The 27,336-nt window shown below is 36.8% G+C and overlaps 1 protein-coding gene and 1 long non-coding RNA gene across 2 annotated transcripts; both read left to right on the top strand.

The window, feature by feature from the left end:
- Positions 1-2,585: 2,585 nt before the first annotated feature.
- Positions 2,586-12,035, top strand: LOC128635417 (uncharacterized). The gene is made up of 2 exons (XR_008398392.1): positions 2,586-2,724; positions 3,142-12,035. It is a non-coding gene; the product is annotated as an uncharacterized LOC128635417 (long non-coding RNA).
- A 1,490-nt stretch (positions 12,036-13,525) lies between these two features.
- LOC108279550 (zinc finger protein 239) lies at positions 13,526-23,629 on the top strand. Its single transcript, XM_017493885.3, has 3 exons — positions 13,526-13,647; positions 13,738-13,826; positions 22,042-23,629. The coding sequence occupies exons 2-3, from the start codon at positions 13,764-13,766 to the stop codon at positions 22,900-22,902; spliced, it is 924 nt and encodes a 307-aa protein (XP_017349374.3). The 5' UTR covers positions 13,526-13,647; positions 13,738-13,763; the 3' UTR covers positions 22,903-23,629.
- The last annotated feature ends 3,707 nt before the right edge of the window (positions 23,630-27,336 follow it).

Raw genomic sequence — 27,336 nt, 5'->3', positions numbered from 1 at the left:
GATCTATAGTATCAAAAGCTGCACTAAGGTCGAGTAACACAAGCAGCGAGACACAACCCTGATCGTAAGTCAGTAGAAGGTCATTTACTACTTTAACTAACGCTGTCTCTGTGCTATGATGAGGTCTAAATCCTGACTGACACATTTCATGAATGTTATTCCTATCTAAGTACGAGCATAACTGCTTAGCTACAACCTTTTCTAAAATCTTAGAGATGAAGGGGAGATTTGATATTGGTCTATAGTTGGACAATTGAGACGGGTCAAGATCAGGTTTTTTAATCAAGGGTTTAATAACTGCTAATTTAAGTGATTTAGGTACATAGCCAGTGCTTAGGGAAGAACTGATTATATTTAGAAGTGGTTCAATTACTCCAGGACAAATCTGTTTAAACAAACATGTAGGTAGGGGATCTAGTACGCAAGTTGATGAATTGGCTGAAGAGATTAATGTAGCTAGTTCGGTCTCTCTAAGCGGAGCAAAATACTCTAAACATTGATCTGATATTGCTACATTGTCATGTAATGGGTTTGTTACAGTACTGTCCGGTTTTAATTTAATGGCCTGTATTTCACGTCTAATATTTTCAACCTTATCAATGAAAAATTTCATGAAATCTTCACTGCTATGTAATGATTGAGTGTTTCTCTCTGCAGTGGTTTTATTCCTAGTTAATTTTGCTACTGTGTTGAAAAGGAATCTAGAATTGTTTTTGTTGTCTCCTATTAAGGTGGAGAAATAGATTTTTCTAGCATCGCCAAGAGATTTCCTATATTTCAGTAGGCTCTCCTTCCATGCTGTTTGAAATATCACCAGTTTGGTTTGACGCCATTTACGTTCTAATTGTCGAGTTGTCTGTTTTAAGGTTCGCGTTTGATCGTTATACCAGGGTGCTAATTTTTTTTCTCTAATTATTTTCCTTTTGAGTGGAGCCACTCTATCTAGCGTGTAGCGGAGTGTTGACTCCAAGCTTTCAGTCGCCTGATCGAGTTCTGTGTGATCTGACGGTGATCCAAATCTAATTGATGTTTCTGCGAGGTTATTTATGAAGCTCGGTGCAGTAGCTGATGTGTAGGTACGTTTTATGTGGAAGCGAGGCGAGGTGGAAATATTATGATCAATACGTATTATGAACGAGATAAGATGATGGTGTGAGACAACTTCAGACTGTGGAAAAATGATAATATTTTCTATACTTAGTCCGTATGTTAGTATGAGGTCAAGAGTGTGACCACCATTATGAGTAGGCCCGATTATGTTTTGATTAATCCCTACTGAATCTAAGATGGACACAACCGCTAATCTTAGAGGGTCTTCCAGGTTATCAAAATGAATATTAAAGTCTCCGACGATTAATGCTTTATCTACAGACACAACCAGGTTTGAGACAAAGTCTGCAAATTCACTAAGAAATTCAGTATATGGCCCTGGGGGTCTGTAAATAATAATTAGAGGAATTGACTTATTTTTTGTGGCTACATAACTTATACTGGTATAAAGAATTTCAAAAGAATGAAATTTATAACTAGGTTTTTGTGTGACTCCTAGATTTTTTACTATGGATGAGACCAACACCTCCTCCTCTACCAGTTGAACGAGGCTGATGTACATAACTGTATCCAGGAGGACTGGCTTCATTTAATGCTATGTACTCGTTTGGTTTAATCCAAGTTTCTGTTAAGCACATTAAATTACATTCCTGATCAGTAATGATGTCGTTAACAATAAGAGCCTTAGACGCAAGAGATCTAATGTTTAATAGTTCTAGCCTCAGATCAAAAGTGCTGGCTGTGCATTCAATATGATTTAATTTTATGTTCATTAGGTTACGAAGATAGACTTTCCGAGATTTTCTATATATTTGTATAGCTCGGGGAACAGACACAGTCTCTATAGTATGTATTACCTTTGCCGGATTTTTAGTTGAACATTGATTATACTGAATGTTATTATTGGAAGATGTACTTACGGTAGGCAGTCACTTGGAGTGTAGAGCCTTGGAAATGTTGTCTGAAAGCAGTTCCGCTCCAAGGCTGCTGGGGTGCAGGCCATCAGGACGAAACAACCTAGGACGCTCCCAGAACAGATTCCAGTTATTGACAAACACCAGATTCTGCTCATTACACCAAGAGACTAACCAATCATTTAATGCTAGAAGTCTACTGAACTTTTCTGCTCCACGTCTGTATGTGGGAAGAGGTCCAGAGACGATGATCTTCGCGGTGGGTGATCTGCCTCGTACCGTCTCGATCAGGCTGGAGAAGTCCCTCTTCAGAACCTCCGTCTGCCGCAGCCTGGTGTCGTTCGTCCCCGCGTGCAGCACAACCGCTCCAATGCGCTCGTCTTTCTTCAGGATCCCGGATACCTGCGCAGCGACATCAAGGACACAAGCACCAGAAAAACAGTGTGTGCGCACCGGCTGGGAAAGTCCTAGGTGCACGGTCCCTGCACAGAGAAACACACGGCGTAGAGGGGCTGGGAGTGGAAATACCACACTGTGTGCTTACCTTGGATATGTGGGCAGAGGCACAAGATGTTTCCAGCGCAGTTTGTCGCTCCAGCAGCTGGGCCTGCTTGTCGAGTAGGCCGCGGATCTGCTTCTCCACATCCTCCAGTTCCAGCCGCACCATGTGAAGCTCGAGCGAGTCCTCATCTGCACTCAAAACCGGAGAGACAGCAGACATATTTGTTTTTTTTGTTTGTTTTTTTTAAACAGAACAGCGGTAAGTGAGAAATGTGAAACGTAAACAAGGCTAGCGGGCTACAAGCTAGTCGCGGATGTTTGTAAAAAAAAAACAAAACAGATAGACAGCGCAACTTTACGATTGTTTTATCTAAAGTAGTGTCAGTTATATTTGTATAACGTGAGGTAAATAATTTTAAAGTATAGAGATTAGAAGAAATTAATGTAATAGCATTAGCTCGAAGGGTGCTGCTTCCTCAGGGACACTTCCCAGCCAGTATGCTGATCTGTAATTTGTCTCTAGGGTTTTTAAAAAGAACCATGTAGTTGGTGTTCAGGTTGATTGTTCTACTGGTCTTGCCTTGAAAAAACAAGTTTGGAACGAGGTAGATGACGCTCAGATTGCTGTGGTGGGTGTATTTTGTAAAAACCTTTTCTACTTCGTTTTTACTTGCAGATTCCATCAACTCATCAATTACCAACAAGTTTATTTTATTGGAAGGAAATAGTTCGTCATCACACAAAGAAATCTACCTTGAAGAAATTTTATTTTTATTCTGATCATCAATTCATCGTACAGAGGTTGCCAACACGTATAACACCAGACAATGTTTTCGGGAAATACCGACATTGCCTCTTTACAGTTTTCCAACAACATTTTGATAAAATAAGATTTTCCGCTATTACTCGGTCCACATACGATACATGAAAAGGGAAGTTGCATCCTAGTGTCAAAAGCAGTCACATTCATATTTTCCATTATAAAACACATCAGCAGAAACAATATGCATATATATACATGAATAGTCTTAATAACCATAAGGGAGAGTTGTAAAATCAGATAATAAAACACGCTTATCGTACACAACCCTGAACCTTTTTAACTGCGATTTGTTTCTCAAATGAAACCCCTTTTTGTCTCTTACGATTTGGTTATGCGTGGTTACGAGTTGACTGGTTTGATCTGGATTTTTCACTCGCTCGTCCACCAGATCTGTCAGTGATTTCAAATGGACAATTTCAGAATTGATACAATTTAAATTAATGCCTTTAGTTTTCATAGTTGTTTTTCCTTTTACGGTTTTGTAACGGTAGGTTTTAGGGCCTGTACTTACAAATTCTATGATTTGATCGCCATCATCTAGTTCGCTGGTAAGACCACCCAAGTAATCGCTTAAGGGTGGCATGCAGTCACCTTCCTTACTTTTAAAAATTATTCTGACGGTGTCTGTGTACAAACAACGCTGATCTAATCGATACAATAAATTGTACAGTTCATGTCTAGCGTACGCTGTAGTGAAAATGCCGATGAATACATTAGAATTCAGCGGTTTAATCAGTCTCTCATCTGCATACTGCCACTGCACCATCGCCACGTTCTCATTCAAAAAAGAGAACTAACACATTATAAATATCGGAGAACATGAACTGTAAAAACACGGTCGCGGAATAAGATTGTGTTTGATTTGTCTGGTCTTTGACACATCTTACCCCACAACGAATTTAGCGCGAGTTTAGCCACGGATCTTTTGGTAGGATTAACGGTAATACAGTGCGGATCCAACGTGATCCCTTTGTTCTCCTTATATTTGTGAATGTACTCACGTTTAGAGGATTCATCAACGGCCCAGAATGGATATCCTGAACTTTCCTGTTTGGTCTTGAGGAACATTTTAATATATTTCATAAAATGCTCATCAGACCTTTTACGAAAGTGCCACACTTCAAACCCTTTTAGAATTTTGTAACCTTTTTCGACAGCTTTCTCAATTTCGACAGGAGCCCATGTTCCGGTAAGAGCGCTCTCCTGATCTGTATGGTCAGATTGTTTTTGCTGATATTCGGTGCATGTTCTACATAGAGGAAAGAGAGTTTGCTTTTTACAAGAAATGGGTGAACAGGTTCCCACAGACCCCTAGGTGGTAATAGTTTTGCTCTGACGATACCGATTTCGGTGGTTTAAAGTCACGATAAATGATGATAAGGTGATCAATCGGGTACGTCTTTGTCTTATTTACAAATGGGTAAAGAGAGGTAAAATCTAAATATTCAATTCTCTCACCAGGCTGAACTACATAATGTAAATGTAACACATTTGTTTGACCGCCATAAAGATCATCTCGTGGGTTTAAACGCTCAGGAAAGTCAAAGTCTTTTAGAAACATGCGGTTGTCATTTTTCTTCATTTCATTCCACTCATGTTCCCACATCAGTGTGACTTGCAAATTGTGAGTGTCTGGCAAATTCTTCATTTTCTCCATTGATTTTTGACAGACATCTCCAAAGGTAGCTTTGGATGAGCTAAGAGGATGCGGATTCATTGAGGGAAAAACACTTTTCACACCTGTGATAAAAACATCCAAGAAACTCAAAAGCCTTACATTTTTGTCCATCTTCACAGTAACCATCTACGTCATAGTTAGCAAACTGCTGGCCCAAATTTAGCCTATTACCCAAAAACATTTAAAATTCAACATAGAAGCAAATACTCACATCTGTAAACCCAGTTGGAGATAGAAAAAAGACACCAGCCGTGAGTGAGAAGAAGCAAGGGTCCAGATTTATTGGTTCCATTTCACCACACGAGATCCACACCGATGAGAATTCTCAAAAGTGATCTGACACCTGGAGCTCAAGCTCCAGTATTTATAGTGTATTTACACAGTAGATAACCCATATACTTCAGAAAGACTATGATATCAATACCAATAGGGTTAAAAAAGAGCTCATCTACATTACCATTATGTTTTGAAAGGGGCTTATCAAATTTACCATTATGTTTTGAAAGAGGACTTTCTGACTACCATTAGGATCGAAAGTGGGAGAGAGACAAAACAATTTAGAGAGACCTTGGTCTCACTTTTATCTCGCAGGGGCAGCTTGAATCAGTTACCCTTATAAATGGCTCCTCATGGTTTTCTCTTAAAATTAAGGCCTTCCTTGCGAGACAAGAATCTTCACCATCTGAGTTATGAGTAAGTTTCTTTTACATTTTTCTGTGTTTCTGGTTTATAATTTACTTTCATATTTGCTCTATATCTCTATTTTATATATAGTTATACTGCTTGCAAATGGTTTACTGTACTTCCTACTTCATAATAGCATTATATTACCCTTCTAATATCCTACATATCCTGCTACTCTTCATATTACCCTTATAATATCTTACTACTCCTTTTTATTATTCTTATAAAGTTATAATGTTATGTGTGTGTGTGTGTGTGTGTGTGTGTGTGTGAGAGAGAGAGAGAGAGAGAGACAGAGACAGAGAGTGTGTGTGTGTTTGCACTCCTCAGCTCATACTTCTCTGTGAAAACCATAGTGTGTTACTCTTAAAAGATCTTAAAGTGTGAATCCAATTCGTCAATATCCACCTAATACCGCTTCTGTGTGTCTAGGTGCCCGTCGTCATTTTTCCTACTCTCCTCACCTGTCAGTCCGCCGTACTCTCAGTGTTCTCCTTATTTCACCCTTGCTGACTATCCCATGTCCCCAGGACGCACCCCATTTTCTTCCCCCTACCGCTCTCCTCAAGATTATGCACCCACCAGTCCTGTGAATTTTCAATAAAATTACATATTACTCATACTAGGTCTCCCTCATGTTTATTTCATGTCATTTTTATCCACAACAAAACCTGACTTCACTTTCGTTCAACGCATGGCGAATGGGTAGGTTTTGCGTGTTAGAAACGTATTTGAGCCATTGTATGGAAGGTGTTGTGAAAGATTTCTGTCTGGTGATGTAATTATCAAGCGATGTAATAGCTAAAGTGTCTTTACACAGGAACTTGGTTCTAAAGATTTTCATGCATACAGATGTGATTGTTATGCATTTAAAAGCATCGACCTTTGTACTTTTCAGAATTTCATCTCTGAAAGCTAAACAGCCCTTTCTCAAAATGGCTACGTCCTTCACACAGTATTCGGCCATCTCTTTCTTGAAATCAAAGACTTTTCAGAAACCGTGCTGTACTAATTAACGAATTCTTCTCTATCCTTAGGCATCATGCCATCTACACTGTAAAACTTAGGGTCAGGATACGGTCCTACGTAATCCTGATGTTCTATGGTGTTCCAGAAATGGGGAAAATAGCCTTTCTTGCATTCTGAAAACCCCATGGCTTTCAGGATGCTGCTCAACTTCATGGGTAAGAATGATAGGCTATCAATGTAGGACTGGCAAAACGCTGCATCAGTGAAACACAAAATTGTACCGCCTTGCGCTATGATTTTGGGCGTGATTCCTTCTTTCTCTAAATAGTTTAACAAAAGGTATGAATCGAACCCTCTTGCATTATGCACGATAAACGTATAACCTTGTATGTGTTACAACGAAACTTCTAAAGAAGGCACTGACGCAATCATCCCCTTCAGCCACCCACTCCTCTCCCTTAAAATCAATACAGCATAAGAAATTAGCCACACGAATTTATGGAGATACTAGAGATCCAGATCCTTTCTGCCTCTGGATGGAGCTCAAATCTTCTTTAATTCCAGACTGCTGGGGCTACGGCTGCTCCTAACGCCATACAGACTTCATATGAATCCATAATGAACTTTTTCACACTATCTGTTGTTACCCAGATGAGGATGGGTTCCCTTCTGAGTCAGGTTCCTCTCAAGGTTTCTTCCTCTTAAAACATCTTGGGGAGTTTTTCCTTGCCACCGTCGCCACTCAGTGGCTTGCTCAGTTGGGATAAATTTGCGCCTTTGATATCTGTATACCGTGTTGATATTTCTGTAAAGCTGCTTTGAGTCAATGTCTATCGTAAAAAGCACTATACAAATAAAATTGAATTGAATTGAAATTAGCTACATGAGTTCCTGTTTCCTGTCTAGTCTCGAAATCATAAAACACATCATTCTCATTGGCGTGTTCTTTCCTAGTCGGCTGTGTAAAGTATCTATGCTCAATATCCTTATCGAGTTTTTGGCCACGGAGTATGTATTTGGAATCGGTGCGCATGTGTTCCTTACGTTTAAAAGTATATAGTTTTTTCATGGGGAGTTTTGCTAGTTTGAAAAAAAGAGTATCCGGCTTTGCTGGCGAAACAGTGTACGATTACGATTTTACAATTCAAATGTCTCTTAAATTTCGATACATCAGCAAAGGTGACTGCGGTGTTTACAGATAATTCCACATCATATTGTAATTGTCTAGCATTTGTTTTTCACGATTCAAAAGTTGGGTAACACACAAGGCAAAACACATGTCTCTGTTGTGAAAAATGTATAGATTCTTCATTTTCTTCTGTATGGTTTCTGATTTGAATATATGGCCTATTTTCCTTCTAATTGCACCACCCTAAGGTGGTCGGACGATTTGGAGGACTATTTCAAGGGTATTATCCTTAAAAATTTCACGTTTACTCTGAACTGCATTTTCGAGCATGGTCAGAAAAGAATGTAAATCGATGACACCGTTGACTAATTGAATGCATGATGAAACATTTATCGTATCACCCCTGATTTCAACGGTGATGACATCCTCAGCAGAAATTAAATTGTTAGCGATTTCAATCACACTTAAAAGAATCAATGTATAACATTTTTGACATGCGTTTTTCTGGATTTTCTTGTTGTTATTCTGTCTCTCACTGTTCAGATAAATCTACCATTAAAATTATAGAATGATCATTTCTTTGTCAGTGGGCAAACGTACAAAATCAGCAGGGGATCAAATACTTTTTTCCCTCACTGTAAGTGTATTGAAGATTAAATTTTAGATATAGTCCCGTACCAAATTACATAATGACCAGATAAGGATAATGATATACTCAGAAAGGTTAGGGTTAGGGTTATATCAATATCAGTTTCAATTGGATAATTACATAAACATTCTACTTCAATTTATAATTAGCTATTTTAATTGTTTAAAATACATCTTCTTACCTGCTGAGAAATACATGGTGTCTGGAAGTTTTGAAGGATAGAGTCTGGAAATTCTTTCGAACCTTTGCTGATTTTCCAAACTCTCCGGAGTGTTAGCCTTTTATAGACAGGGTCGTGTGTGTGTGTGTGTGTGTGTGTGTGTGTGGGTGGGGGTGTGTGGGGGGGTGTGTGGGTGTGGGAATGCACCAGAAGCAGATTTAAAGTTTACTACTGATAATAATCAATTAGCTATGACCTAAATATTTAAACAGATGTGAGGGAACACAACAGATTACAACAAACCTAACACATGTAACATTATATATCTTTAACTACGCCTGTCAAGATCTGTGATTAATCTATGGGAATGAACATGTAACATTATACATCTTTAAGTACACCTGTTAAGAAAAGGACGGTTGTTGATAACCTTATCCTATACCTGTTAAGATAATGATGGTTGGTGATGACCTTTGACCTACACCTGTCAAAATAAGGTTACAAATCATACAAACCACTCCTCTCTTTCTCGCTAACTTTTACACATTTAGCGCTTCACATTTTAACAGTGGGAAAAAGAGCAGTCTATTTGAATTGTGAATGTGAAATAAAATCTCTCAATGTGTTCAACTTAACTATCATTAAATACTTACATACTAACAGGTTAATAAGGGCGCATGGTGGCTTAGTGGTTAGCATGTTTGCCTCACACCTCCAGGGTCTGGGGTTCAATTTCCGCTGGGGCCGTGTGTGCGGAGTTTGCATGTTCTCCCCGTGCTGTGGGGGGTACCCTCCAGGTACTCCGGTTTCCTCCCCCCAGTCCAAAGACATGCATGGTAGGCTGATTGGCGTGTCTAAAGTGTCTGTAGTGTATGAATGGGTGTGTCATTGTGCCCTGTGTTTCTGTCAAAAACGTCACTTTCAGTTTTATTATTTTTTACTATTCTAAACAGTAAAAAGGGTGAAAAAATTTTAATAGAAAAAACATTAAACAGACCTACAATGAAGTGTGAAATCTAATCCTGCATAAATAACACTGATGGGGATTATAACTGGAAAGTGATTTAAAACACTGTTTGTGTGCTTTTCTCTACTGCACTGCGGTTGTGAGAGTGTGCTGCTTGAGATTTCAGATTAATAGTTTGCTAACCAGTAATGCTGCAGCAATATTTAGCTGAGGACCTGCAGATTATAAACTGCTACTCAGTGGACCAGATTGTCTAAGTTCGATAAAGAGGTGGGATGTGTGTCTGCATTCACAGGAGACAAGAGAAAGGTTAAAAGTAATTGGCTTTACTGATATAAAAGAACAAACATCATATAATGATACACTCATGTGCATGAAATGGCTCAAGTTTCCCTTTTTGTTCTGCTCGGGTCACTTTTAAGCTTTACTTACTTTCAGTTAGACTATTATATAAATTATGAAATTGGACTCACCCCTTTGTGCCCCATAGGTCTGCATTGGCTGACGTCACCAAACTTTGTACTAGGAGGAGGTCCACAAGAGCAGAGTGTGCCATTTGGGACAGAGTGGAAATTGAATACAGCTGAAAGCTTCACGTCATAATTGATGACATCATTGCAGGAAACCAACACAATGGCGGTTGACATCACTGGGTTGTGACTGAAGTCATGATGGACTGAAATGGCACAGAGGCCAGAAGTGACTCAAATATAGAGGAAGACATAGATGGTGGGGAAAATGGAAGAAACTAAAATAGCAAGTGGACTTTAGTTGAAAAGTGCAAAAGAAGGAAAGATTGGCGTCCAGCATCAGGTAGAGAAAGTGAGAAAGATGATATCCAGTCTATAAGAAGGAAAGAGTATTATAAGGTATTGGTGAAGTATATGTCAGAAGGAGTAAATAATGTGAATCCTTTAAAATTGACCAAAAAAATGGAAAGAAACGATTGGAAACATTGAAAGTGCTAAGATGTTGCAAAATGGTCAAATTATCCTATTCTGTAAATATAACAACAACAAAAGGCAGCTTTAAGGGATAAAGACCTTATTAGGACAAAATTAACATGTAAGGTTAGGGGAGAAAAGAAATGGATGAGAGGAGAAATCACAGGAATACCTACTAATGTTTCTGCTGATTCAATTAAGAAAAGCTTGTCAGGAGCAAACGTGATGGATGCAAACAAACAAATATACTTGAAACAAGGAGAAGATGGGTAGCCTATCAGTGATGTTACATTTTGATGAGCAAAAATTGCCAGATTTTTAGGAGTTATTAGTTGCACAGTTCGACCATATATCCCACTCCCACTGAGATGTTTGAAGTGCCAGAAGTATGGTCATGTGGCAACAGAATGTAGAGGAAAACAGAGATGTGCAAGGTGGGGGGATGGGGACCATGAATATGGAAAGAGTGAGGAAGGTACCAAGCCAAAATGCTGCAACTGTGGGGGAGAATATAGCATGGGATACAGAGGATGTCCAGTAAGGAAAAATGCTGCTAAGGTACAAATTGTTAAGATAACAGAAGGATTGACCTATGCCGAAGCAATAAAAGGATTTCATGTGACAGAAAGAAGTAGAGAAGATAGATTCAGTCTCGAGGATGAGAAACAAATGTCTGAACCAAGAAGAGGTAAATTAAAATAATATTATGGCGGATAAGTTGGCTTTCATTACTTTTATTGCGGAACTGAACTGCTCGGCCTAAAGTGTGTAGAACAGAAAAAATAAAAATAATCATACGAGCAGAAGATAAGTATTTGAAGGTAGATGGAATAACAGTTGATCAGATAAATGAAAAACTAAAAATGCAAGTTACTAATACCCAGACTGCATGTGGAGGCTCATAATGGTGAGGATAATCTTGCACTGGAATAGAAGAAGCTTAATATTAAATGGGCAAGAATTTAAAATATATAGATAATTTCAAGACTAAACCTCATATAATATGTGTACAAGAATTTTGGTTAAAATCATATTTAAACTTTGTGGTTCAAGGATATTCGGCAGTGCGCAAAGATAGGATTAAAGGAAATGAAGGGGAGTAGTAACTTTTATTAAACAATGAGTAACATACTGGGAGGTGGGTGTGAATGAGGAATTTGAATTGGTAGTGGTTGAAGTATGAGCTGGAAATCAGAGTATAATGGTACATTTTTTTATAATCTGTGTAAAAGATTAAATAAGGACTTAATTAAAAACATTGGAGGAGAAGGAAACTTTACATTAGTGTGGACTTTAATGCGCACAGTACATTGTGGGGAAGTGAATATAGTTATCAAAATGGGAATACTGTAAAACAAATGTTAGATTGTAATGATCTGGTGTGTCTTAATGATGGAAGTAAGCTCTGCTTCAGCAACATGAGTGTTTTGGAAAACACAGAAGCACGTGGCTATGAGGCGGGGCGGCAGAAACACACAGCTGACAACCAATGAGGGGAGCGACCTCATGCCCTCAATTTCCTTTTCCTATATGTACTAAAATAAAAGCATTTCCTGTTTTACCTGTACTCTGTCTGCACTGTTAGACATTTTATTGCATTTTTGCAATGGTGAATAAAGAAATCTTAGTAGGAGTGTTTTTGAAGTGGAAAAAGCATATGATATGCTATAGAAAGAGGGACTCCTAATCAAATTAGATAAGATGGGAATTAAAGGTAAACTATATAATGGGTAATGGATTTTCTAATAGATAATACCTTCCAAGTAAGGGTACAAGGTAATCTACGATATATATAATATTGACAATGGTACACCACAAGGAAATGTTTGTAGCCCAGTTATTTTCGACATTATGATAAATGACATCTTTTCAGGAATTGGACAAGGAATGGGGAAATCCCTTTATGCGGACGATGGTGCATTGTGGAAAAGGGGAAGAAATGCAGCATACGTGGAAATGCAGAAAGCAGTTAAAGAAGTAGAAAAATTGGCAAATAATTTGAGCTTCAGATTGTCAGTAGAAAAAAATTGGTGTGTTTTTCAAAGGAAAACAAATCACAAATAATTATGTTCAAACAATATGGTCAAACATTGGAGCAACTTCCAGAAATGAGGTTTCTAGGGGTATGGATTGATTCAAAACTAACCTTTGCGTCTTATATAAAGAAAGTAGTAGATACATGTAAAATGGAATAAATATACGAAGATGTCTGACAGGGGTAGATTGGGGTGCAACTAGACAGTCATTGAAAAGAGTTTATTGTGCAATGATAATAATAATAATAGATTATGGTAGCATGGTGTATAGCTCACCGCCATAATCTATGCTAAACAAAATAAGTGGCATAAAGTCTCAAGTCCTAAGAATAGGATGTGGGGCGTTTAGAACATCTCCCGTCTCAGCTATACAGGTGGAAATTACAGAGATGTGTTCATTATTAAATGAGTGTGGGGAACATGAGTATGTCAATTGTAGGATTTTGGAAGGAATGCTGATAAAGGCACAAAGAAAATAGGAATTGACTGTATAGAATGAGCCCTACGGTGGTTATACCTGTGATTCCTCCTTGGCTGTTTCAGAGGCCAGTCGCTGAGTTCCAGTTGCACAGTAAAATTAATGATAAGGAAAGAATTTTGCCTGAAGATGAAATAGTGACACAATATCTGAAGCAAAACTACTACTATGGAATGAAAGAACCAAGTATGGGAACAGAAGGGAAGATACTTTAATATCCAGGCTCTGTATAGGATGTAATCTCTTAAATTATTCCCTATACACTATAGGAAAAAGTGAGTCAGATCGTTGTATCCATTGTGAAATGGCTAAAACAGTTGAGCATGTGATACTGCAGTGTGAGGCATACAATATAGAAATAATTCAATTTGTGGGAAAATGAAGGGATCTTGTAATAGATAGAATAACATTAGAAAATATATTTCAATGTAGATTGAGAAAAGTAAGATTGTATAGCATTCTCTTTAAATACTTGCGGGACACAGATTTGATTTATATTACACTCCATCCCAGTAGGTGGCGGTAATGCATCTTAAGCTGGTTTGCCAACCGCTATAAAACAATAGAAGAAGACGACGAAGGAAACACACATACACACACGGTCACGGAGCTTCCTTCTCTACACGGGCTTAGAAGCTCTTATATTCTGTGTGACCTCACTAAAGGTGAGTTCATCTGTAACTGACCACCTGAGCTACTCGGTTAACAGGTTAGTGGAGATTCTGGAGTCATGAATCTCTGTATTTTTCTTCCAGTGTCCTGATTCTTTACACCTCTTATAATGAAAACCAGACGGCGCTCTTTAAGAAAATCTCCACAGACTCCTGCTGCTACTGGCTCAGAGGTAAAGTTTAGTCATGTGTCTGATTTCTTTTTTCATTTTTACACTCCGAGAATTTGTTCATAATTAAGTAACCATGACAACACTATATACAACAAGCAGAAAACTTCCCCGCAAACATCGCGCGTTCTGATGACGTCACCAGTTAGTCTCTGTTCGTCATTGTGATATTACTCTATGACAGCGTTGTTACTTTACCACGTCTTGGTAACGTTTATTTTTATATATAATCTTGGCTAACGGTCCAGAAACGTCGTGGCCACGTCCTCAAAAAACTCTCTAACTAGTCTCATTAAGAACGATGTGAAGATGTGTTTTTATATATTGTTTACAATAATTTATTGTATTCAGTGTTTACAACAAAATTGTCAACTTATTCATGAACTCTTTTATATAACAGACTGAGGACACAATCACATTTGCGTAATTCAAAACAAAAGTAGAAAAGAAATAAATTAAGAGATAATTTTTAGGGGTTTGTTATGAGTTTAATCTTGTCTAATAATGAAACAGGTTTCTGGCTTGGGGAATAATCTAGTTATTATTTTCAGATGAGTCCACATATGTAGATAGTTCTGTGCAGTGTATAAGTATCATTATCCTCACCTGTGATCCATTTTCCAAAAAAAAACTTGTTTATAGTTTAAACAACGCATAATTCTTTTAAAATGTCTTTACCTCCTAAAAACCCCTATTTAGAATGTATAATAAATATTTTTGATTTCTTTGGACATGGACATAGTCTCCACAAAGAATAACCCAGATGGTTTAAGTGTTCTTGGTTTTATTTCAGTAAAAGAGAACAACGGTATCATAACATCGAGTGACTGTAGAAATTTTATACACATCAGTGTTTTCTCAACAATATAATAAACAAATCTTTCAATTATTTCACGAATAACATTCTGTTCATTTATGTCCACGATTCTAATACATCTACCACATTCAATCATCATGTATTTTCTAACAGCATAGTTACACAAAACGGATCGACCACATTAATACACACGCATCATAGCTAACCATTCGATACACTTTTCTTACATCATCCATATTCACCTAAACCATGCTTAAGCTTCAAATTAAAACAATACTTACCACAAAAGGTAATTTCAGAAACAAATTCACTTGTACCACAAAATGTATACATTGTATGTGGATTAAAACGGTAAAAAGTAGGGTTCACACCACATTCATTAGCAGACACATCCTAAGCATTTTCTGGTCAACAAAACCGTGAAACTCCATTATGTCACACACACAGACGTTGAGATCCAAAGGTCGTAAATCACACGCCCCTACAGAACTGTCAGTCAGGGGGACATGGAAGGGTCATAAATCAAACAGTTTAACAAAGTTCATGTTATTACTACTAACGTAATATCCGCTTCGCATTTATCTTTAAAAATACTGTCAATTGTTGGAATATCCTTCTTCACTTCTTCGAAAAAAATCAAAATAATCTTCAGCCGCTTGCAAAGAAGAATATAAATTAGACTAGAACTGAAACAACTCTTTAGTAATTAGTCTATGATCAGAGTTTTCTTCCTGATTTACTATTAAGCTACTAATCATTTTCTTTCTTGTCTCCTTTTTTCCTGCTTGATGAAATATGAACTGTTCTTTTCTCCCTTTTCCATTCATTTAGCTCTGGATCTTACATATGCACCTTTTGGTTTTCCTAATATATGCTTCATCTAGCTCGGATTGTAAATAAATAACCTTTTCCTTGTCTTTGTCGGGTTTGCAACAACAATGATTTATATCTTGAATTTAAATTCTTTTTCCTTTTTCATTTATTCAAATTTTTGCTAAATGTAATTGCGTATTCTCTAATTTTGTATTTAATATATTCCCATTTCCTGCCACTGGACATATCTTTATTTCTAATCTCAGTAATCATTCGTTTAATATAGGACCGATAGTTTTGTTTTTTTTAGCAGCTCGGCGTTAAACTTCTAGTAGCCTTTTGTTCTTGAAGGTTTTTCCTTTGGTTTTACATCAAGATTAATAATATAGTGATCTGTTAAAGGGGCATTAGAAATTATACACAATTGGTAACCAAATTGGAGATCTCACTTGTACCTAACCAATAATCGATTCTTGATCAAGTGTTTCCATTTGGTTTAATCCACGAGAACTGTCTGGAAGTTGGATTTAGTTCTCTCCAAATATCTACCAATAAATTGGAGAGACCGAAATCTCGCAAAATTCCATTCACTTGCGAATTACTACATTTAGATGGAAGTCTATCTAAATATTCATCAGGCGTTATATTGAAATCCTCTCCTACCAAAACATGACTGGGGGGTTAGTTTCTTTTATAGTCTTTTACCCTCAGTTATTGTCAATAATAAATTATTATTCTGGAAATGGTTATTAAACCCGCAAACATTCAGAAAACTCGAATGAGTTCCTTGTAAACATATAAATGATCTGTGACTTTTGATTTTTGCAAAACAGAAAAATTGTCTTCTTTTTAACATCTTTTAGACTCAATTTAACAAAGAAAAGGAAACATTTGAATTCAATGAGAACATTAAACCTATTGAACGATTAAAACAAGATATATAACTAGTACAACAAAATTCTCTGTTACCTACAACTCAGCAGATAGTGTAAAAGAGAATAAAAAGAAAAGTGCAGTTTCAGTCTCCTGTAACATCAGTCCTCGATCTCACCTGATCGCACATGGAACTTGTTAATACCGGCTCATATAATACGTTTACCATCTATGTAAGGAAGCCTGCGGATTTCCCCTCCTTTCTCGCCTGCTTGATTTTACGTCTCATCAGCATGTCTTCCCTTGTCAAATCTTCCGTGAATCTGATGCCGGCTTCTTTACACACCCCTGGAGTCTTGGTTCTTGTCCACACCTCATCCCGTACAGCTCTGCCAGCAAAGAGTACGATCACTTCCCTGTGACGAAACCCATCTTCCCATATGGTGCACGATATCCACGGCCTCACCATGACGGCAGCATAATGCGGGGTTATTTTTGTAAGAAGTTGAATTAATTTTTCACTTATCTGTTCTTTCTGCTTTTTTCCACCCTTTTATATGAAGACACTATCTTCTTTTGTATCTTTTTGTCCAATATGTGACTTTTCAACTAATTTTTTTTCTTTTATGACAGTTTCCATTTCATTATCAAACACTTTGTTCTTTTCTTTGCATCCTTTTATTTCTTCAAAATTATTCGGACACCTTTGGTTACGCTTGTGATCATGGCACTCTGCTGTTTTATTTGTGAGTTTAGCTCCTTGTGTCACTCTTTGGCTTTGGCACCAAGTACTTGGATTGACAAGATGGATTTACTCTCCAACTCAGGAGTTTTTTATTTAAAAAAAATTTTTTTAAAATTTATTTATTTTTTGTGTGTGCTTTTTTCCACTTCGTGATTTACACTGCGTAGGTCGATTAGACTCAGTACGATGCCTTCTTTTGTTTGAGGCCTCAGAGATTTCCATCATGTAGCAGTGCTTCTCCATATTTTTATTTATTTATTTTTTTGTCAGTCAGATTCGTTTCACTAACACAAATTTTTATTTATTTGAAGGCTCCTTCACTGCTGGATATGCTCACGTGATCTTGTAGTAGGTAGAGATTTAGATTAAGCTGTCAGAATTAACTCGAACAAAAGAAGAGTGCACAAAAAGTTGACTGTTCAGTCTGCCATCTTGCCCGGAACCTGTGAAGATGTGGTACCCTGGTATCCAGATAACTTACTGTCATTTTATCTTTGTACAGATATGTTCTATTTGAATATAATATTGAAAATTTACTAACTGTATCAAACATTGTATGTAAGTAAATGAATCCATGTCTGAATTTGATTATCTTTTGATGTTATTTGTCACACATCAATGGCAAATATCTGCCACCAAAAGGCAATTTACAACAACTACCAAACATTTTGCTTAGTAAATGGTGATTATTCGCAATATTATATTTTTGTGAATGAAAGAGATTTTTTAATGAAGGCCCGAGACTTCTCTTTGAATTTTAAACTGTTAACAGTGTGCAGAATCAGATTTTTGGAGTACTGCACATGCGCCTAATTTTGCCAGTAACCGCCATTTTTCAACAGACAGACGCACGCTGAAAAGGTAAGCGCTACAAATCTATCTTTATGCATAAATTTAGCCCCATGTAATGTTTAATGTCACTCTAGGTGTGGAATGTGTTGTTTTGTTATGTCTAACTTAATTTTGTAATTAAATGCCCTGTTTTGTTAATTTGCACACAAACAAGAGAGTTGTGAGGTGGCCTGAGGTAAAATCTGAGAGAGATTTTACTTCCCATTTAGTATTAAATTGGCCACATAATTTAGTTTATGACATTATTATATCATTTTCTAAACTTTAGCACTGGTCGAGTGTTAATTTTACATTATGACTGCTGCTTGCACTTGATCCATGACGTTCACACAAGCTTATGCACATGTGTTGGGCTTGAATATGTTAAAGATGTATATACAGTGTAATTCACTCGTTTTTTTTAAAGCAAGCAACATGATTATAGTCAACAAAATCAACATTATTTCTTTATGGAATGTTGCAGTGTTTATTATAAAGTGTTTATTCATGCACATAAATTTTACAAAGGGTACTTCATAATCTTTAAATAAAAACATTAACATGTCCACCCCCTCGCAGTGGCTCTTCTCCAATGACGTGTACGCTGGTGCGAGGACTGGTTTGATCCCTCTCCACCAGTACCCTGTCATAAAACTTGTGTTTGTAAGCATAGCCAGCCACTTTCTATGATCCAATCATCAACCGATGGATAAAAGCAAGTCCCGCCCTCCAGTTTTTGTAAATACATCGCAATACAGAAGTAAGAGTCGGTCGCAACAGCCGTTGCATGCCGAATTTAAGCCAACGCTCTTGTTTAAAGGGGAAATGAAGCAGTCAATCAAGTTAACATGATTTACTACGTGGATTTCCAATCTGATCAGCAATTAGAAAATAAACATTATATCTATAGATTTTCACAGATGTGTAAGGGATAAGTGTGGTTTTGTCTTATAACAAATTAGTTGGAGAAAAACTTGAACAAAAACGTCACAATTGAGTCAAATGTGATATTTTATCTTTGCAATTTAATTTAAAATGTCAAATACATATGAATTGGTAAAATATTACTATCAACTGTAAGTACCTACTTAAGTATAGCAAGTCATTCACATGTTGATTTGTTGCTGTTTGTGTCCACTGCAGTTCTTTCACAGACACTCTACTCCACTCGATGTAACATATTTATGAAGTTTACATTTATTATTAACTAATTAATGAATACATTTATTGAATAATAGTATATAAGATGTTTTTGTAAGAATGTTTCTTGTGTCAGGATTTTACATAAAAATACTCCTTCTATTTAATTAACTGTTACTGTTAATCAGATGTCCATAATTATTTTAGTAAATTAAGCTTCATCATTTTCACCTACTTGAAAGGCCAAATTGTTTCAAAAAGAGTCCCTCTTATGTTAAAATGAAAAGATGCATGCTGTCCTTATCAATTAAATATTTTTGTCTGTTTTAATTTGAAACACTACTATTATAATAATAATAATAATAATAATAATAATAATAATAATAATGATGATTATTATTATTATTATTATTAGAATGAGCTATGCTTGGAGAACCACGAGGCAGGCATTGCCCAGATCTCCATCTCACCTGGAGATTAATCCACAGGTTTATGTTTGTAGAGTAATTTTTTTTTTGTTCTGCATATGAATTTGTTGGTAAGACTTCAAAATAATTATTTAGCTCAATGGTTATTTATTAGCTTAGTATGTTTGGGGGGGAAATGACAAAATTCTGATGAATAAATGCTGTAAATGTGTTGCTGATTGTTGCTTGATGTTACTTGAGGCACAGGTGTGTCTTAATGAGTACATTTTGAGATGATGGGTCGCATAGAAATTCCACAAAAAATACCATTATAATTGTATTGTTTTAATAGCTTCCATCATAACCAATACAATTTTCATTAAATACATTTGAATTTGAAGTCAGGGAATGAAAGTCAGTCCTAGATGGGTTTAAAGCAAGTTTAATTGCTTGCTGTCCATAAAGGAATGGACAGAATCACATATCCACCACTGACCAAAGGAGTGAGATGTTAGAAACAAAGGTGGAGTTGAGGCTAAATAATTGTCATGGGAGACAGGCAAGTGTAATTGTCAGTAATTGTCATGGGAGACAGTTATAATCTGTAACATCACCACGACAAATATGGGAATCATGAGGTTACGTGGTTGGAACGTTATTTGGAATGTTGCTGTGACTAATATGGTCTGGTGCTGTTACTTTACAACATACCAGTTTGGTCATTGGAACATGCTCACCACATTCCAATAACGTACAACTATAACATTGCCATGAATATGGGCATCAATGTTACATGGCTGGAATGTTAATTGGTACGTCATTGCAACAAATATGGTTATTTCTATACAACGCAACTGTGTTAGCTGGGTTCAGGTCAGGGCTCACACTTCATGTGGCCTTTAGATTATTAATATAGGAACTGATTTCATTTCTGTTGTAAATTCTGAAACAATTTGCATAAATGTGTAACACTTATGCTTACTCCACTTGTGGAATCTTCAGCAAAAAGCGCTCTAAGAGTCTCTGGGTCTTGATGTCTAAAGAGAGACTTTATTATTCAAATAATAAAGTCGAGCAGGTCTGCGGATTAACTTCCTTGCTTATCCTGGATAGATACTTTTATACAATTCTAAATGTTGATCTCATCAGGCGGGGTTTTTTTCCCTCTTTTTTTAATTTTATTTATTCAGACCTCGGTCATGCACCACCATTATTTCTAAGACTTGGGCCTCCCTCCTTACGTTGTTTAATGGTGGCGTAGTACATCCAGCTCTCTTTTTAAACAGAATACTATATTCCAAAAAGATTACATACATTGCGAGCACAAACAGGTACCAGTATACTGATTAATATTTGGTTATACTCTTTAAGCATATGTTTTAATGGATTAACTCATTTATTGATTATAACATGCTGATGCTTTGGTTATACATGAGTGAATTATACTTTGACTGATTTAAATATTCCATAATAGATGTGGGCAAAAATGGGGTCTTATTAGTGTTTTATTCAGAAGACTTTGTTTGTTTGGGGTGGAACAGAAGATTTATGCACAAGTTCAAAACTAATGTTTATAGTTTCATAGCAATTCATAAAAATATACATTATCATTAAAAAGATTTCCGTCGTTGTTTCAGAAACATCAATAAAACCAGTGTGATATGATTCTAGTGCTATAAACTTAGGTTTCTAAATAATAATCTACATGAGTTTATGGAGCCAGAGTGCTGTAAACTTTCTGCCACTTTGGTGTAATATCCATTTTTTTTCAGCTCTTTTCATAAAGATGAGCTAGAAAAGAGTGCTGCTTAATGGGTGCCATTTATTCCACTCCATTCTACTTCCACAGACAAAAACAAAAGAATAATGTGTGAGCCAGCAGATGAAAAAAGCCAATACTTTTGGCCATAATAGTTACAAGAAACTCTGTGAACTCCTGTACGGATTAATTATATCGAACAAGTCTGGGGATCGCCATACAAGTCCCCAGGGATTACTGGAGTTTTAAGAAGCATGCATGTGGCATGAGCTAGAACTTCACAACCGATTGATAGTCAGATTATTTTTTCAACAGAGAAAGTGTTTTGATTATATTAATGCTTTAAACCATTGTATTTGGAAACACAAAGTTCCATGTTGATTTCCCAGAGTCTAAACACATTCAGTGCTTCACCTTGAAAAAACATTGACGCCCAGAGTAAGGTTATCTTTGTAGGGCTAGTCTCTGAATTTTATAAACATATAAATATTTACATTAACTATTTCTGTGTGATTAGTGGTGAGAAATTATGTGTACGGTTAACTGACTTGTTCATCTTGGCTTTTTGTACAGTCACAGTGGTTTTTGTATTAGTAAAATTGGGCTGCAATCAATGGAATTATGTTACAAAACTAAAATGTCAATTTTATTACACAAGTGGTTACAAATCGCAACGTTACAAATCTAAACGCTGTTATAGCCATTAAATGTGGGTGATTGGGTGGTCAAGCCGTATTACAGTATTGTAGGAGGTGTTTCAAAAAACAGTTCCATAAACGCATGGGGATAAAATCTAAAATACGCATCTTGAATAATTTTATTGTGTTTTCCAGATGTACCACTGCTCAGATTGTGGGGAGAGTTTTACTAAAAGTCATCATCTCCAACAGCATGAGCGCATTCATACAGGAGAGAAGCCTTATCACTGCTCACAGTGTGGGAAAAGTTTTACCCAACGATGTAATCTCCAACAGCATGAGCGCATTCACACAGGAGAGAATCCTTATCAATGCTCGCAGTGTGGGAAGAGTTTTACTTTTCAGAGTAGTCTCAAACGACACCAGCGTATTCACACAGGAGAGAAACCATATCACTGTGGACAGTGCGGGAAAAGTTTTACTTTTCAGAGTAATCTCCAACAACATGAGCTCATTCACACAGGAGAGAAGTCGTATCACTGTGGACAGTGCGGGAAAAGTTTTACTCAACCATGGACTCTCCAACAACATGAGTTCATTCACACAGGAGAGAAGCCGTATCACTGCTCGCAGTGTGGGAAAAGTTTTACCCAACTATGTAATCTACAACAGCATTTGCGCATTCACACAGGAGAGAAGCCGTATCACTGTGGACCGTGTGGGAAGAGTTTTACTTTTCAGAGTAATCTCCAACAGCATTTGCGCATTCACACAGGAGAGAAGCCGTATCATTGTGGATTGTGTGGGAAAAGTTTTACTTTTCAGTGTAATCTCCAACAGCATTTGCGTATTCACACAGGAGAGAAGCCATATCACTGCTCGCAGTGTGAGAAAAGTTTTCGTGACCGGAGGACCCTCCACAGCCACCAGCAGAGTCATACAGGACAGAAGCTGTACCTCTGCGGACAATGTGGGCGGAGCTATTCGCTTTCAAGTTCATTAAGGACACACAAGTGCTCCAACATAAAACCATCAGACATTAATGTCTCAAATTAACATGTTTTTAATTTACCTTTTTTAAAGGGGAGGTAAAGAGACATTCAGGGATTAAACTATAATATTATATTATTTGTCTTGTATTCTGTTGCATGTGATTTATTGCTTACTCTCTGGGTTTTAGCAAAATTAATGATTTTATGTTGTTTTCCTGTTCCCCTAACGCTACAATACCACTCATGGAATACACATATTAGCTTTTTAAAATGTCGCGTTGTGCATACTGTTGAACTGAACACCATTTTTAGTGACAGGATACAAATTCTGCCAGATTTCCTAATGTTTGTGAGATTACCAGCCAAGATCAAGGTGTAGTCACAGAGTTTGGGGGTGTAGTCATCAAGTCCCAAAATTTTTCAGTGACTGGAAAATTGGGCTTAAATTCATGTAGTGTGCACTAGGCTTACTGTCACCTCTATTGCTAATGCTGAATAATAGGCCTTTATAACTTTTATAACTGAAAATGATTCAAATATTCTGTTCGCAATAAGATCTTATCAAACATATCTAGATTTAACTTTATTTGTCTCCTCCTGGATATATTTGTTTCTGTGTTTCGACTGTAGATAGTTAATTAGCAGCAGACCTGTTCACAAGTCCCTGAGGTCCAAGTCAAGTCTCTGAGGTGGAGTCCAAGTCAAGTCTTTGTTCTATTTTTCGCAACAGTGTATGAGGCTAAATCAATTTTGAAATATTAAAACTGATTACTTCTACAATATGTCTTGTTCATTTATTCAAAATTGTCTAATAAAGCACACAAGGTTTTACTTAAATCATTATTTCAAAATTAAATCATTAATCAAAAAACTTTTCAAATTATTACATTTGATCCAAAAGTTCCCCATATAATTACAAGAAAACAGAGCATTCATAGAAACTTCAGGAAAGATGACTTTTTTTTGCCATTTAGTTAAAAATGCCAGTGTGCTGTGTATTTTGAGGTATTTGAGTTGCCGTAGTTTGCTGTAGTTCTCAAGCAATGATGGGTAAAGTACACTTCCACTGTAACAAAACCCCAGTGTCAATAGTGAAAACTGCTTCCAATGCAGCACTGGATGTAACTGAGCTGACCGAGACAAAACACTGAAGTGATCATGCATAGAGTGTATTTAACCTGGTAAACATGGATATTATATGCATATGGTAGCTAATACTTGGGGGGGAGACATGAAAAGGACATGGAAACCTTTTGTACTTCTTGAAAATGGACAGTAAGCAACACCCTGAGAGCTGTGTAACACTGCAGCTTCCCTTCAGATGAATTGATTGCTTTTCAAATTAAATGACATGAAGATTATCACAAGGTAAGACTTGGCTATATTGTTATTGTTTGAGGTTAATTTATGTAACATCACTTTTGCAATGTGTGATGAACACATGCCTTCAGATACGTGACGTGTGTATATAATAATGCTGGCTCTGTGTGTTTAGAGATGAATTGTTGTGATATTTGCTGCTGCAGCACTTATTGATAGGGAATGAATGAATGGGGAATAAATAGAAAAATATAGTGTTTGATGCTGTCGTGTGGGGTCCCGTAATCGGGAATGTCAAACCAAAATTCTCATCACTAATGGGCAAAAATATAAGGGTAGCTGAGTCAAGCTGGCTGCCCCCCCCCCCCCCCCCCCCCCCGGGAGATAATAGTGAGACCAAGGTCACTCTAAATTGTTTTGTCTCGCCCCTAATGGTAACTTGGAAAGCCCTTTTTCAAAACATAATGGTAACTTGGAAAGCCCTTTTTCAGAACCTAATGGTAAATTGGAAAGGCCTTTTTCAAAACATAATGGTAATGTAGATGAGCTCTTTTTTAACCCTAGTGGTATTGATATCATAGTCTTTCTGAAATATATTGGTTATCTACTGTGTAAATACAGTATAAATACAAATAAAATTGAATTGATATATCCGGACAACACAATAAAATTATTCAGGATGCATATTTTAGATTTTGTCTCCATGTGTTTATGGAATTGTTTTTGGAAATGTGTCCCACAATACTGTAATACATCTTGACCACCCAATCACCCACCTTTAATGGCTGTAACAGCTTTGTAATTTTAGATTTGTAACATTCCAAATTGTAACCATTTGCAAATCTGGAAAGGCACCATCAATGCTGAAAGGTATATGCAGGTTTTACAGCAACATATGCTTCCATCCATATTCCATCCCATCTTTACTTCTGAGAGACTCTGCCTCTCTAAAATACTTTATATATATATATATATATATATATATATATATATATATATATATATATATATATATATATATATATATATACTGACCTGTTGCCAGTTAACCTAATTAGCTGTAAAATGTTCCTTCAGCTGTTTCTTTTTAGTAAAACTTACTTTTCCAGACTTTTGTTGCCCTTGTCCCAACTTTTGAGACATGTTGTGGCCATTAAATAAAAAATTACCTTATTTTTTTCTTAAAATGGTACATTTACTCAGTTTAAACAGTTGATACGTTTTCTGTGTTCTGTTGTGAATAACATATGGGTTTATGAGATGAATTGGTGTTGTAATTAAACTGATTGCAGCTCAATTTTACTAATACCAAAACCACTGTGACTGGTCATTTTAAGAGCCAAGATGAACAAGACGGTTGACCTTACACATAATTTCTCATCACTAATCACACAGAAATAGGTCATGTAAATATTTATATGTTTATAAAATTCAGAGACTAGCCATTCAAAGATGACCTTGCTCTGGGCGTCAATGTTTTTTCAAGCTGAAGGACTGAATGTATTTAGAAATAAACATGGAAGTTTGTGTTTCCAAATACAATGGTTTAAAGCATTAATATAATCAATATACGTTCTCTGTTAAAAAAAAAAATCTGACTATCAATCAGGTGTGAAGTTATAGCTCATGCCACATACATGCTTCTAAAAATTCCAGTAACACCTCATCCCTGGATATTTGTATGGTGATCCCTAGGTTTGTGTGATATAATTAGTCCGTACAGGATTTCACAATGTCAAAAATGCTTGATTTTGTTGTTTGTTTGTTTTTATTTCAAAATTTGCGGGTTTTTTTTCTTCTTTTTTTCTTTTTTTTTGTAGTTCTTTTGCGGATAGCTGGATAATTGGTGAAACTGTTTGCACAGCCTTTCCCAAGGATGTTTGTTTGTTAAATGAGACCTTTTAGCTGTATTCATGTTCGATGCACATGATTCACATGAATTGAAGAGGACTTTGACTGAATGCACGTTGTGATGACATTACATGATGGATCTTTATTCAGAATATTCTGGATTATTATTCAGAAACCTGTCTATAACACTAGAATCATATTACACGTTTTATTTATGTATCTGAAACAACACAGACGGAAAACGTTTGAACAATAATGTATACTTTTGTGAATTGCTATGAAACTATAAATATGCAAGGACATTGCTGCAAACAATATTGCACCTGAAAGAACTATTTACCAGATCATCAAGAACTTCAAAGAGAGAGGTTCAGCTGCAATGAAGAAGGCTTCAGGACGTCCCAAAGTGTCCAACAAGCGCCAGGACCATCTCCTGCTGAGGAATCAGTAACAGAATCGTGTAACCACCAGTGAAGAGTTTGCTCAATACTGGTAACAGGTGGGTGTGAGTGCATCTGCACGCGCAGTGAGGCGAAGACTTTTGGACAATGGCCTGGTGTCAAAAAGGGCAGAAAAGAAGCCACTTCTCTCCAAGAAAAACATCAAGGACAGACTGATATTCTGCAGGAAGTACAATGATTGGACAGCAGAAGAGTGGTGCAAAGTTATTTTCTCTGATGAAACCCACCCCTGACTGTTTGGGACATCTGGAAAATCGACTGTCCGGAGAAGAAAAGGTGAATGCTATCATGAGTCCTGTGTCATGCCAACAGTGAAGCATCCGGAGACCATCCATGTGTGGGTTTGCTTTTCATCCAAGGGAGTTGGCTTGCTCACAATTCTGCCCCAAAACACTACCAGGAATAAAGAATGGTATCAAAATGTCCTGCAAGAGCAACATCTCCCAACGACCCAAGAGCAATTTGATGATGATCTGTGCATCCAGTATGATGGAGCATAGTGTCACAAGGGGCACGCATGATAATGAAATGGCTCAGAGATCATTACATTGAAATTTTGGATCCGAGGCCAGGCAACTCCACGGATCTTAAGAGTGGGAAAGCTGAAGCCCACAAATTGTGATCACCTTTGAGCAATAATAAGGCAACAATGGATCATCAGTCAGGATTTGGCCCAGAAGCTGATCTCCAGCATGCCAGAGCAGATTGCAGAGGTTATGAAGAACAAGGGTCTACACTACAAATATTGACTTTTTGCATATACTGAATGTTTTTTGCCAATAAAAGCCTTTAAAACTTATGAAATTCTTTGCAAAAGACAAAATTTATACCAATACTTTTGACCATGACTGTATGCAATCTTTTTG

This window comes from Ictalurus punctatus, chromosome 19 (genome assembly GCF_001660625.3).
Source record: "Ictalurus punctatus breed USDA103 chromosome 19, Coco_2.0, whole genome shotgun sequence".
NCBI lineage: Eukaryota > Metazoa > Chordata > Actinopteri > Siluriformes > Ictaluridae > Ictalurus > Ictalurus punctatus.
This window is presented reverse-complemented; position numbering and strand designations above follow the sequence as displayed.